Source organism: Argopecten irradians, chromosome 12 (assembly GCF_041381155.1).
Source record: "Argopecten irradians isolate NY chromosome 12, Ai_NY, whole genome shotgun sequence".
In the NCBI taxonomy this organism is placed as follows: Eukaryota; Metazoa; Mollusca; class Bivalvia; order Pectinida; family Pectinidae; genus Argopecten; species Argopecten irradians.
Window position 1 is genome coordinate 42,613,250 of NC_091145.1, and position 15,323 is coordinate 42,628,572.

Genomic DNA, 15,323 nt, shown 5'->3' on the forward strand with positions numbered 1-15,323 from the left:
GTTGGTGACATACATGTACAATTACATACTAGACTTACCTGTCAGATCCTTACTAAAATCTGGTGTTGGTGACATACATGTATTTGGCGCTAACGAACACTAGACTTACCGGTCAGACCTTACTAAAATCTGGTGTTGGTGACATACATGTATTTGGCGCTAACGAACACTAGACTTACCGGTCAGACCTTACTAAAATCTGGTGTTGGTGACATACATGTATTTGGCGCTAACGAACACTAGACTTACCGGTCAGACCTTAATAAAATCTGGTGTTGGTGACATACATGTATTTGGCGCTAACGAACACTAGACTTACCGTCAGACCTTACTAAAATCTGGTGTTGGTACATACATGTATTTGGCGCTAACGAACACTAGACTTACCGGTCAGACCTTACTAAAATCTGGTGTTGGTAACATACATGTATTTGGCGCTAACGAACACTAGACTTACCGGTCAGATCTTACTAAAATCTGGTGTTGGTAACATACATGTATTTGCGCTTAACGAACACTAGACTAATTACCGGTCAGACCTTACTAAAATCTGGTGTTGGTGACATACATGTATTTGGCGCTAACGAACACTAGACTTACCGGTCAGACCTTACTAAAATCTGGTGTTGGTGACATACATGTATTTGACGCTAACGAACACTAGACTTACCGGTCAGACTTACCGGTCAGACCTTACTAAAATCTGGTGTTGGTAACATACATGTATTTGGCGCTAACGAACACTAGACTTACCGGTCAGACCTTACTAAAATCTGGTGTTGGTAACATACATGTATTTGGCGCTAACGAACACTAGACTTACCGGTCAGACCTTACTAAAATCTGGTGTTGGTAACATACATGTATTTGGCGCTAACGAACACTAGACTTACCGGTCAGACCTTACTAAAATCTGGTGTTGGTAACATACATGTATTTGGCGCTAACGAACACTAGACTTACCGGTCAGACCTTACTAAAATCTGGTGTTGGTAACATACATGTATTTGGCGCTAACGAACACTAGACTTACCGGTCAGATCTTACTTAAATCTGGTGTTGGTAACATACATGTATTTGGCGCTAACGAACACTAGACTTACCGGTCAGACCTTACTAAAATCTGGTGTTGGTAACATACATGTATTTGGCGCTAACGAACACTAGACTTACCGGTCAGACCTTACTAAAATCTGGTGTTGGTGACATACATGTATTTGGCGTTAACGGACACTAGACTTACTGGTCAGATCTTACTAAAATCTGGTGTTGGTAACATACATGTATTTGGCGCTAAATAACACTAGACTTACCTGTCAGATCCTTCTAAAATATGGTGTTGGTAACATACATGTATTTGACGCTAACGAACACTAGACTTACCGGTCAGACCTTACTAAAATCTGGTGTTGGTGACATACATGTACAATTACATATTAAGTATAATCGGTTTTTATGCGGGTCAAAAGTTTCTAGATTTTGAATAAAAACGAGAAAATATTTTAGCGACTTTGAATTCTCACGATCTAGCTTTCTGTATATATATGTATTCGCGTCGATAGCCACATTTCGAAAAATCGCCTAAAGAAGTATCTAAATTTTGCGCCGATATTATAACATTTCTTATTAGAGAGCTAAGCTCGAACGGGCTAAGAGCTGTTATGATAGAGGGGTCACGGTAACATAAATCAATGTCGATAATCCATAGATGTAGAGTTGAAAAACTTTCTTGTAAAAAGGAAACAAGATCCTGTGTTGCGCAAGACCGTATTCGAAGTTACATTCATTCACATTTACAGTTTGCGATGACATTGACTCAATAACCATGCTTTCTAGTATTATCATAATCAGTGTATAATAATAGTACAACATGTGCGGCGATTCGGTTGTTATGGGAATAGCCGCAGGCGTAGCAACGTGGGGTCATGACCTCACTTTTGGTGGAAACATATGAATGACTCCATACCGATCAGCACTTCAATGGCATTAGTTGACAATGACGAGAGAGAAAAAATATAGGTATTTGTAAAAAAAAATATGCAAATGTCCCGAGAATAATTAGTATTCATTTGCGTGAAAAAACTGTAAATAAAAGAATCTTAAAAATATTGATATAAGCATTGATGTTATTATTCTGAAATTTCATTGGTTCATGAAAAAAAATTGTTTGCAAACTCATGAGAATCCGGTTCGTTGGCTTTCTGTTTGCCGATTCATTTTTTATACCACTATCATTGATTTTTTTTTGTGTTTCTGATTGGCCCACCATTATTTTCCTACAGTATAAAAAATATCCGAGAATGGTTCGGAAACCCAACATTATCGTGAGGTCACAATAGAAACATTGACGTTGCGTATTGATTTGGAAAAATGATTCCTTAAAAAAATCAATGGAATCTTACGTGCAATATTTTTCGCGGATTCGCACAGTTTGCAAACAAAATTTCTTCCATTCCCCGATCTTATTTAGAAAATAGTTATTTCAATGCTTAATTACAAAAAAGTAATATTTTTTTATAATTATTGATAAGAAAGATTCATAAAAGGTAACCCCTAAAAAGAGATTGTGAACATATCGTTACTTCAGAGTCGTTAAAGTGATTTTCAGAATTTTCCACCTGGTAATGAAGAATAATATCTATAGACAAAGTCTTGTATTTTATGTTAAAGTGAAATTAGAAATGTTCTACGCTACCAATAGTTTTAATCTGGTTATTTATTCAATTCTAGTAATGTAATTCAGCAATCTATGAATCTAATATAACAATGCTGAGCAAATCACATACCTTACATACCTCTCTAACACATTTAAGCGTCCGGACGATGCTTACCAAATTACTTACCTTACATGCCTCTCTAACACATTTCAGCCTTCGGAATTCGGATGATGCTGACTAAAATTGTTACCTTAGATATCTCTAACACATATAAGCGTTGGGACGATGCTGACCAGATTACCTACCTTACATGCCTCTCTAATACATTTAACTGTTCGGATGATACTTACTAGATTTCTTACCTTGCACGTCTCTAGAACACTTTTAAGCGTTCGGACGATGCTGACCGATTACTTAGTACCTTACATGCATCTCTAACGCAGTTAAGCATCCGGATGATGCTGACCAGATTACCAACCTTACATTCCTCTCTAACACATTTAAGCGTTCGGGTGATGCTGACCAGATTACCTACCTTACATGCCTCTCTAATACATTTAAGCGTTTGGATGATGCTGACCAGATTACATACCATACATGTCTCTCTAATACATTTAAGCGTTTGGATGATGCTGACCAGATTACCTACCATACATGCCTCTCTAATACATTTAAGCGTTTGGATGATGATGACCAGATTACTTACCTTGTACGCCTCTAGAACATATTTAAGCGTTCAGACGATGCTGACTAGATTACTTACCTCACATGCCTCTATAACTAAATTAAGCATTCGGATGATGCTGACTAGATTACTTACCTCACATTCCTCTATAACACATTTAAGCGTTTGGATGATGCTGACCAGATTACTTGCCTTACACGCCTCCCTAACAAATTTAAGCGTTCGGATGGTATATGCTGACCAAATTACGTGATCGGTTACATAGGAAATGCAGAAGAAGTATGAGAGATTATTGATATAACCTGTTTTAAAAGAGGTAGAATTTATGTTAATAATATGAAAAAGTGTGCTCGAGAAATGTTCTATGCTAATATTGTAGGTATTATTGATAGTTATGCAGATCAGATCCGAAAGTTACTTCCCTTTATTCTAGAACAAATTCTTTCCTGGATAGTATTGAACTAAATTTTAGAGAAATAAAAGATGTTTTGGAAGTATTGAAATTAGGAAAGGCACCAGGAATAGATGGTATTAGTCATTACATGCTACGTTACGCTGCAAATACTATATGTAAACCTCGTCAAATATTATTTAATATGTCTCTGAATTCATGTACTTACCCCACCCTGTGGAAACAAGCCATAGTTATGCCGTTATTTAAAAAAGATGATAAGCATATTCCTTCAAATTACCGACCTATCTCTTTACTGTCAGTCATAGATAAAGTATTTGAACGAGTAATTGTTAAACATATTCACAACTATTTTCTTGAAAACTCGCTCTTCTATTCAAGGCATTCTGGGTTTATGTCTAATCATTCTACTGTACATCAACTAATTGAAATTTTTGCATAATATCTGTTTGAATATGGAAGAGAAAAAATATACATGTATAGTTTTTTGTGACATATCAAAGGCTTTTGATAGAGTTTGGCATCAGGGTCTAATCGAGAAGCTAAAATCATATGGTATTGTAGGAAATTTTCATAAATGGATAATTAATTATCGTAAGGACCGTCAACAGAAAGTTTTTATTGGAGAATCGTTTTCTAATAGTCAAATTTTGAAAGCTGGAGTACCACAAGGCTCAGTCTTAGGACAACTTCTTTTTTTGATTTACATAAAAGATATTTATGAAAATTTGAGAGGTATAGCCAGACTTTTTGCTGACGGTACATCTTTGATTTATGGTTCCAATTCATGCAATGAGATTGAACATGTACTGAATCATGACCTTCAACTTATAAATGAATGGTCTAAGAAATGGTTAGTCACATTTCATTCAAACAAAACTGACGTTCTGTTTATTTCAAATATTTTAAAAAAATAACGATATTGAGTTATTGTTTAATAACAGTGTTCTAACTTTTTCTGATAATCATAGACATTTAGGGGTAACATTAAGGGCCAATGATAAATGGGGTGATCATGTTGAAAATATTTGTAACAGTGCGTCTAAAAGAATAAATGCTTTAAGACAATTACAATTCCTATTGGATAGGAAAACCCTTAGTAAAATGTATACCAGTTTCATTTTACCTGTGTATGAGTATGCATGTGAACTATGGAGTGGCTTATCTAATACTCATATTGACATGTTAGAAAAACTTCAACTGGAAGCCGCAAGGGTGGTTACTGGGTTGCCGGTATATGCCAGTAGACAATCGTTGTATTTTGAAACCGGGTGGGATACGTTAAAAGTCAGAAGATAACGAAGAAATCTTACTTTATTTTATAAAATGCATAATAAAATGACGCCACCATATCTTAATACATCGCTACCAAGCTTAGTAGGTGATAGAAAGTCATACCCTCTAAGAAATAATAATAACTATGCAGTGCACAATTATAGTCTAGCTGGTACTAGGTCCTCGTTTATACCGGCAACCACAGTAAATTGGAACAATCTTTCTGAACCAATAAGGCAACAAACTACAGTTAGCAAATTTAAAGCTGCTATCACTCCTGGACGCCATAAGCCGCCATGTTTTTTCAACTACGGACCACGTCATCTGAATATTCTACTAACTAAACTTAGACACAATTGTAGCAAACTTAATTGTGCTTTGTATCGTGTTAATCTTGTTGATTCTCCTTCTTGTTCATGTGGCTACCACAGTGAAAACGTTTATCTTTTTTTCCAATGTCCGCTATACAGAAATATAAGACATGAAATGTTAACCAAGTTGATACCTTATAACCATTTATCCCTAAATCTAATTTTGTCTGGAAATGCTGGTTTGCCAATTATTGCAAATGACCATATCTTTGAAACTGTTCAGACATTTATCCGTGCCAATGACCTTTTCTAAATTCACTTCTGCGTGAACAGGTTAACTGAACCTCGTCGAAATATTTCCCTTATCTTTACTATTCCCTCTTGTTATGTATTTCCTGATTATTTTAGTTTTCTGGTTTTAAAGATTGTATTTTAGTTAAATTTAATTTAATTTTCTTGTTTGGCACATAGATATGATACCTGGAATGAACTGGAGTGAACAGAAGATGGATCTACGGAATGTGTTTTATGAACAATTGATTTGACAATGGAAAATGACTGTGTAGTTAGTAAGTGCCATGCTACAGTGGTTATATAATCAGTGTGTACTGTAACTTTATACTTCTACAAATTAGTTTGGTTATGTCTTATTCTTATCTTTCTGTTTTCCTACTTCTTACTTTCGCTATATCTTTTGTTTTCTTTCTGTTTTCCTACTTCTTACTTTCGCTATATCTTTTGTTTTCTTTCTGTTTTCCTACTTCTTACTTTCGCTATATCTTTTGTTTTCTTTCTGTTTTCCTACTTCTTACTTTCGCTATATCTTTTGTTTTCTTTCTGTTTTCCTACTTCTTACTTTCGCTATATCTTTTGTTTTCTTTCTGTTTTCCTACTTCTTACTTTCGCTATATCTTTTGTTTTCTTTCTGTTTTCCTACTTCTTACTTTCGCTATATCTTTTGTTTTCTACCTCTCTATATATATTTTATTACAATATAATATTTCATGTGTATGTCGCTTTCACCAATTTTGTTATATTATAGTCAAGAGTCAAGAAGTTTTATTTAGAGTCGCATACATGAGGAACATAATAACATTAGCACTGTAGTGCTATTCTTGCGACAAACATATGTAAAAATATCACAGTACAAACAGGTAATATATATATATAAACAGACAACAATACTATAATAAGCATGCAATAGATACATAATATTTAGTTGGAAACAGCTATCACAGTTTAGCAGAAATAAGAAAATTTAATTTAAAGGTAATAACTTAATAATTACACGTGTATGTGACACAAATGTTCCACAAAATAGGTTAAGACACTAAAAGATAGCAAAGTGTAAAAATTTACAGGATATAACACTAACATAGTGTGAATTAAAATTAGATTTTGAAGTCATAGGTAGAAAACAATAAGCTAAAATAAGATGTATAAAAGTAATGATCATTGAAAAGGTTTGAAATATCACAGGTTGTATGGTATAATTTCAAGCAAGTAGATTCCAAAGGGGAAACAACTCATCCTATATGGTGTGTACAGATGGTATAGGAGAAGATCTGTGTATCCCAGGAGTAAAGCAGTCTGCGGAACGAATTATAGTTTTTAGCTAGCCGACATTCATTTGGCAGACTGTTCCACACCTGAGAAGCAGCGAAACGAAAAGATCTCTTACCATAAGTGGAGGTGTTCACCCTTGGAATCTTTACCAGGTTGTCCTGTCTAAGATTATAAAAAAACTTCTTTCTTCTCAACAAGATTTTGTAAAATATGAGGAGAAATATCATTTAAAATTTTAAAAACCTCAGAGGCCATATCTTTCATACGCTTTACATGTAAAAAATCAAGTTTGTGCCTCCTTAAAATATCGAAGACTGGGGAAACATAGTCATTGTGAATAAAACGAAGTGCTCTCTCCTGGACTTTTTCCATTTTCCTAGTATTTGTCAATTTACAAAAGTGCCAGGCAAGTGGACAATAGTTAAAATTTGAAAGTATAAGAGACTTAAAAATGGTAATTTTCCCCTTCTTTGTAAGATTATTTCCCAGTCTTTTTAAAACAGCAAGTTGTTTGGCAGCATTTCTACAGAGTCGAGATATGTGTGCATCAAATTTAAGAGCAAAGTCAATATCTACACCTAACAGTTTTACAGTATCTTCACACATAATCTCAAGGCCATCGATGTTTAAAGATTTAATAGAATTTTTTGTCTTTCCAAAACATATAACCTGGAACTTCTCTGGGTTGGCCTACACACCATTAAAATTAAACCAGCCTATTAGAACTTTTCTCTCTTTTTCTAAGCAAGCTTTCAGATGTAAAAAAAAACCTATCACCTATCTTAGAGAGAGTATTATCATCTGCATAATTATATAATACACATTTGTCAACAAAGGTAAAAATATCATTCATATAATAGTTGTGGAGAGGGCTTTTATAAGTTGTCATAACTTGTGCCAAATCCGTTTGTTATAAGCAATCAAATATGTTTAAATCAAACCATGTTACTTACCCTGTACGCTTCTAGAACATATTTAAGCGATCGGATGATCCTGACTAGATTTCTTACCTTAAATGCCTCTCTAACACATTTAAGCGTTCGGATGATCCTGACTAGATTACTTACCACACACGCCTTTCTAAAACATTAAAGCATTCGGATGATGCTGACCATATTAATTACCTTACATGCCATACAGTTAAGCGCTCGGATGATGCTGACCAGATTACTTACCTAGCATGCCTTTTTTTACACATCTTACACATTTAAGCGTTCGGATGAAGCTGACCAGATTAATTATCTTTTATGCCTCTCGAATACATTTAAGGGTTCGAACGATGCTGACCAGATTACTTACCTTGCATGCCTTTCTAACACATTTAAGCGTCTCAATGATTGTACTAGGACCACGGCCACAGTTGAGCCCCACCACGTCAGCGCCTGCGTCTTCTAACATACGACACGCTTCTCCGATATTGATTCCATCCTGAACGTCCATATTAACTGTAGGTTGTAAGGTTACAACAGCAGGCAAACCTATGAACAATGATCATGCATGTTTATTAAACTTTACTTGCTTAACATGGGGATTTAATTGAAAAGGTCTTCAAAGGGATTATTGCATATAGTTGGATTCGTATTACATGTATTGGAACATTTTAGTAAACGTCATGTTTGTAACATGCGAATAATAAATGGTGTTTTTACATATTCGAGAACTATCAGGTCCCGCACAATAACAATAGACTAACCGTTTCCATATTGTTTGATGGCATCTAGTGCCAAAGCAGCCTCTCCATACTCCCCGAACGTTTCTGCAACGATGAAGTCGGCACCACCTTTCACCGCCCACTCAACCTGCTCCTGACATCAAAAATATTGGTCAAGTTTAGTTATACAATAGACAACATTTAAGGGAAACAGTCTACACCATCAATAGAACAACAAGCAACAGTCTACACCATCAATAGAACAACAGCCAAACAGTCTACACCATCAATAGAACAACAGCCAAACAGTCTACACCATCAATAGAACAACAGCCAAACAGTCTACACCATCAATAGAACAACAGCCAAACAGTCTACACCATCAATAGAACAACAGCCAAACAGTCTACACCATCAATAGAACAACAGCCAAACAGTCTACAACATCAATAGAACAACAGCCAAACAGTCTACACCATCAATAGAACAACAGCCAAACAGTCTACACCATCAATAGAACAACAGCCAAACAGTCTACACCATCAATAGAACAACAGCCGAACAGTCTACACCATCAATAGAACAACAGCCAACAGTCTACACCATCAATAGAACAACAGCCAAACAGTCTACACCATCAATAGAACAACAGCCAAACAGTCTACACCATCAATAGAACAACAGCCAAACAGTCTACACCATCAATAGAACAACAGCCAAACAGTCTACACCATCAATAGAACAACAGCCAAACAGTCTACACCATCAATAGAACAACAGCCAAAGTCTACACCATCAATAGAACAAAACAGTCTACACCATCAATAGAACAACAAGCAACAGTCTACACCATCAATAGAACAACAGCCAAACAGTCTACACCATCAATAGAACAACAGCCAAACAGTCTACACCATCAATAGAACAACAAGCAACAGTCTACACCATCAATAGAACAACAAGCAACAGTCTACACCATCAATAGAACAACAAGCAACAGTCTACACCATCAATAGAACAACAGCCAAACAGTCTACACCATCAATAGAACAACAGCCAAACAGTCTACACCATCAATAGAACAACAGCCAAACAGTCTACACCATCAATAGAACAACAGCCAAACAGTCTACACCATCAATAGAACAACAGCCAAACAGTCTACACCATCAATAGAACAACAAGCAACAGTCTACACCATCAATAGAACAACAAGCAACAGTCTACACCATCAATAGAACAACAAGCAACAGTCTACACCATCAATAGAACAACAGCCAAACAGTCTACACCATCAATAGAACAACAGCCAAACAGTCTACACCATCAATAGAACAACAAGCAACAGTCTACACCATCAATAGAACAACAAGCAACAGTCTACACCATCAATAGAACAACAGCCAAACAGTCTACACCATCAATAGAACAACAGCCAAACAGTCTACACCATCAATAGAACAACAGCCAAACAGTCTACACCATCAATAGAACAACAAGCAACAGTCTACACCATCAATAGAACAACAAGCAACAGTCTACACCATCAATAGAACAACAAGCAACAGTCTACACCATCAATAGAACAACAGCCAAACAGTCTACACCATCAATAGAACAACAGCCAAACAGTCTACACCATCAATAGAACAACAAGCAACAGTCTACACCATCAATAGAACAACAAGCAACAGTCTACACCATCAATAGAACAACAGCCAAACAGTCTACACCATCAATAGAACAAAGCCAACAGTCTACACCATCAATAGAACAACAGCAACAGTCTACACCATCAATAGAACAACACAGCCAAACAGTCTACACCATCAATAGAACAACAGCCAAACAGTCTACACCATCAATAGAACAACAGCCAAACAGTCTACACCATCAATAGAACAACAAGCAACAGTCTACACCATCAATAGAACAACAGCCAAACAGTCTACACCATCAATAGAACAACAGCCAAACAGTCTACACCATCAATAGAACAACAAGCAACAGTCTACACCATCAATAGAACAACAGCCAAACAGTCTACACCATCAATAGAACAACAGCCAAACAGTCTACACCATCAATAGAACAACAGCCAAACAGTCTACACCATCAATAGAACAACAGCCAAACAGTCTACACCATCAATAGAACAACAGCCAAACTGCATTGTTATTATAATGTGTAAGCAATATGTTGCTTAGTATTGCTAACTTGACTAAGTATAATTAATATGGTCTTTCCCTACCTTCAGTTTAGGACAGAGATTTTCATATCCTACTTTGTAGGTAGGGAATGTTTATTTTGTCATAACTTAACTGTTTGCACTGTGGCAAACAAGAATCTAAATCATTTTGAAATACTTCAAATCTTAAAGAAATATTTACCATATTATATTAAGTCATTTCACCGAATAATCAACAACGAAATATGTGTGAAGGAAGGCTGGCTAATGATTACGATGATCACGAGGCCAAAGTTCAGCAAGCGCACGAGATCGAGGTCAAAGGTGATATGGATTGTCCAATTGGACTGCACATGTTAATGTATATTTAAGCATTGACGTTACTATTCTTTCACTTCATAGGAGTATGAAAGAAAATGGTTTGCAAACTTTGTAAATCCGCGTGGCGGATTCTCACATAAGTTTGCAAACAACATTTATTACATAACCCGATGAAGATAAATAGTTACATCAATGCTTATAATTAATTTTCAAGACAACCTGATAACATAAAACACGTTTAAAAGTAAGATTACATTGAATTTCCAATGAATTATTTTTTTCTAAATCAATATGCAACATCGACCTCTGTATTGCGACGTCGTTATTACGTCGGAGTTCATAGTATATGAAGAAATATATAATCTGCTAATCGGAGTTGGATTAAGTATGAAAACAAATAAAAAATAGTCGTTTGCATATGGCGTTTTATAACTTTTGGTTTATCACGCGAAGATGTTCTACGCGGGCAGGCTGTCTTGTCCTGAGTAAAATCCTACCCTTACCGGAAGTGCAGATATCTCTGTCCGATGAAGTAGAAAACTCTTTTGCCGAGATATGGAAAAGGCGTTCACACACGCTTGATAATGACGCCATCAATTCATTTTTTTTTATGCATGTGACGTCGACGCTATTAAAATAACTCTAAACAACTAGATTTTGCTTTGTTAGCCATCAACGCTCGGTACACTTTCGGTTGACCAGCCATAATCTGTCACTCGGGTTGAGGTATCCCTGTTCGATTGACAGATCCAGGTAATATTCCATTTGGGTTAATTTAAGTTTAATGTAAAATCAATTAATGAACTGTTATAATGCATACACAACCAAGCCAATTATGATGCATCAAAAACCCAATGCTTAATAATGTATTGATGAAGAAAGGTTATATATGGTATCAATTACTAACTTTAAATAATAATACTATAAATATATTGATTTATATTGTTTCTTTTTATAAATTAATACCTATTAATCGATATATAATTATTTTACAGCTGAATGTAATAAATTAATCTACCACTAAATAAACAGTCTGATGTCAATAATGTACAATTCTTTGTTACAATCCATGATGTTACAATTCTTTGTTACAATCCATGATGTTACAAGTCGTTGTTACAATTCATGATGTTACAAGTCCTTGTAGTGATCAATGATGTTACAAGTCCTTGTTACAATCCATGATGTTACAAGTCATTGTTACAATCCATGATGTTACAATTCATTGTTACAATCCATGATGTTACAAGTCATTGTTACAATCCATGATGTTACAAGTCATTGTTACAATCCATGATGTTACAATTCTTTGTTACAATCCATGATGTTACAATTCTTTGTTACAATCCATGATGTTACAATTCTTTGTTACAATCCATGATGTTACAATTCTTTGTTACAATCCATGATGTTACAAGTCCTTGTTACAATCCATGATGTTACAAGTCCTTGTTACAATCCATGATGTTACAAGTCCTTGTTACAATCCATGATGTTACAAGTCCTTGTTACAATCCATGATGTTACAAGTCATTGTTACAATCCATGATGTTACAAGTCCTTGTTACAATCCATGATGTTACAAGTGATTGTTACAATTCATGATGTTACAAGTCCTTGTTACAATCCATGATGTTACAATTGATTGTTACAATCCATGATGTTACAAGTCATTGTTACAATCCATGATGTTACAAGTCATTGTTACAATCCATGATGTTACAAGATCATTGTTACAATCCATGATGTTACAAGTCATTGTTACAATCCATGATGTTACAAGTCATTGTTACAATCCATGATGTTACAAGTCCTTGTTACAATCCATGATGTTACAAGTGATTGTTACAATCCATGATGTTACAAGTCCTTGTTACAATCCATGATGTTACAAGTCATTGTTACAATCCATGATGTTACAAGTCATTGTTACAATCCATGATGTTACAAGTCATTGTTACAATCCATGATGTTACAAGTCCTTGTTACAATCCATGATGTTACAAGTCATTGTTACAATCCATGATGTTACAAGTCGTTGTTACAATCCATGATGTTACAAGTCATTGTTACAATCCATGATGTTACAAGTCCTTGTTACAATCCATGATGTTACAAGTCATTGTTACAATCCATGATGTTACAAGTCCTTGTTACAATCCATGATGTTACAATTGATTGTTACAATCCATGATGTTACAATTCTTTGTTACAATCCATGATGTTACAAGTCTTGTTACAATCCATGATGTTACAAGTCGTTGTTACAATCCATGATGTTACAAGTCTTGTTACAATCCATGATGTTACAAGTCATTGTTACAATCCATGATGTTACAAGTCTTGTTACAATCCATGATGTTACAAGTCATTGTTACAATCCATGATGTTACAAGTCATTGTTACAATCCATGATGTTACAAGTCATTGTTACAATCCATGATGTTACAAGTCTTGTTACAATCCATGATGTTACAAGTCATTGTTACAATCCATGATGTTACAAGTCTTGTTACAATCCATGATGTTACAAGTCATTGTTACAATCCATGATGTTACCAATGTCCTTGTTACAATCCATGATGTTACAAGTCATTGTTACAATCCATGATGTTACAAGTCATTGTTACAATCCATGATGTTACAAGTCATTGTTACAATCCATGATGTTACAAGTCCTTGTTACAATCCATGATGTTACAAGTGATTGTTACAATCCATGATGTAACAAGTCATTGTTACAATCCATGATGTTACAAGTCATTGTTACAATCCATGATGTTACAAGTCATTGTTACAATCCATGATGTTACAAGTCATTGTTACAATCCATGATGTTAAAAGTCCTTGTTACAATCCATGATGTTACAAGTCATTGTTACAATCCATGATGTTACAAGTCATTGTTACAATCCATGATGTTACAAGTGATTGTTACAATCCATGATGTTACAAGTCATTGTTACAATCCATGATGTTACAAGTCATTGTTACAATCCATGATGTTACAAGTCTTGTTACAATCATGATGAGTTTGTTACAAGTCCATTGTTACAATCCATGATGTTACAAGTCATTGTTACAATCCATGATGTTACAAGTCATTGTTACAATCCATGATGTTACAAGTCTTGTTACAATCCATGATGTTACAAGTCCTTGTTACAATCCATGATGTTACAAGTCATTGTTACAATCCATGATGTTACAAGTCATTGTTACAATCCATGATGTTACAAGTCTTTGTTACAATCCATGATGTTACAAGTCATTGTTACAATCCATGATGTTACAATTCTTGTTACAATCCATGATGTTACAAGTCTTTGTTACAATCCATGATTTTACAAGTCCTTGTTACAATCCATGATGTTACAAGTCATTGTTACAATCCATGATGTTACAAGTCATTGTTACAATCCATGATGTTACATGTCATTGTTACAATCCATGATGTTACAAAGTCATTGTTACAATCCATGATGTTACAAGCCTTGTTACAATCCATGATGTGTTACATGTCATTGTTACAATTCATGATGTTACAAGTCATTGTTACAATTCATGATGTTACAAGTCATTGTTACAATCCATGATGTTACAAGTCCTTGTTACAATCCATGATGTTACAAGTCCTTGTTACAATCCATGATGTTACAAGTCCTTGTTACAATCCATGATGTTACAAGTCATTGTTACAATCCATGATGTTACAAGTCATTGTTACAATCCATGATGTTACAAGTCATTGTTACAACATGATGTTACAAGTCATTGTTACAATCCATGATGTTACAAGTCGTTGTTACATCCATGATGTTACATGATGTTACAAGTCATTGTTACAATCCATGATGTTTACAAGTCATTGTTACAATCCATGATGTTATGTCTTGTTACATGATGTTACAATCGTTGTTAGCAGTCCATGTTATTTAGAATCGTTAACAGCTTCAATGTTAAGACCTCTGTTATTAGCAGTCATTTCTGTCTTAACAATATTGAGTAAAGCCATTCTGTTTAACAATACCAGTGACACAGCAGTCCACCTCTTACGTTATTTCTAGCCATTTCTTCAATTAACATTCCACCTCTGTTATTATTATCAGCCTGTCCTTCTCTGTTATTAGATTGAGTGACCAGTCATTTCTGTTATTAACAGCCCTCTGTGATAGCAGTCATTTCCACCTCTGTTACCAGCCACTTCTGTTATTACCAGCCACAGTCCAGTCCATTCTTTTAACAGAACCTCTGTTA

General features: G+C 35.1%; 1 protein-coding gene across 1 annotated transcript in view; it reads right to left on the reverse strand.

Annotated features, from left to right (window-relative positions):
• Window positions 1–15,323, reverse strand: part of LOC138305124 (betaine--homocysteine S-methyltransferase 1-like) — a 38,011-nt gene that overhangs the window by 13,624 nt on the left and 9,064 nt on the right. The window contains exons 3-4 of the mRNA XM_069245524.1: window positions 8,600–8,711; window positions 8,206–8,384 (exon numbers count right to left, since the gene is read on the reverse strand). Of these exons, the coding sequence (XP_069101625.1) occupies window positions 8,206–8,384; window positions 8,600–8,711 (291 nt within the window). The remainder of the gene's footprint in view (window positions 1–8,205; window positions 8,385–8,599; window positions 8,712–15,323) is intronic.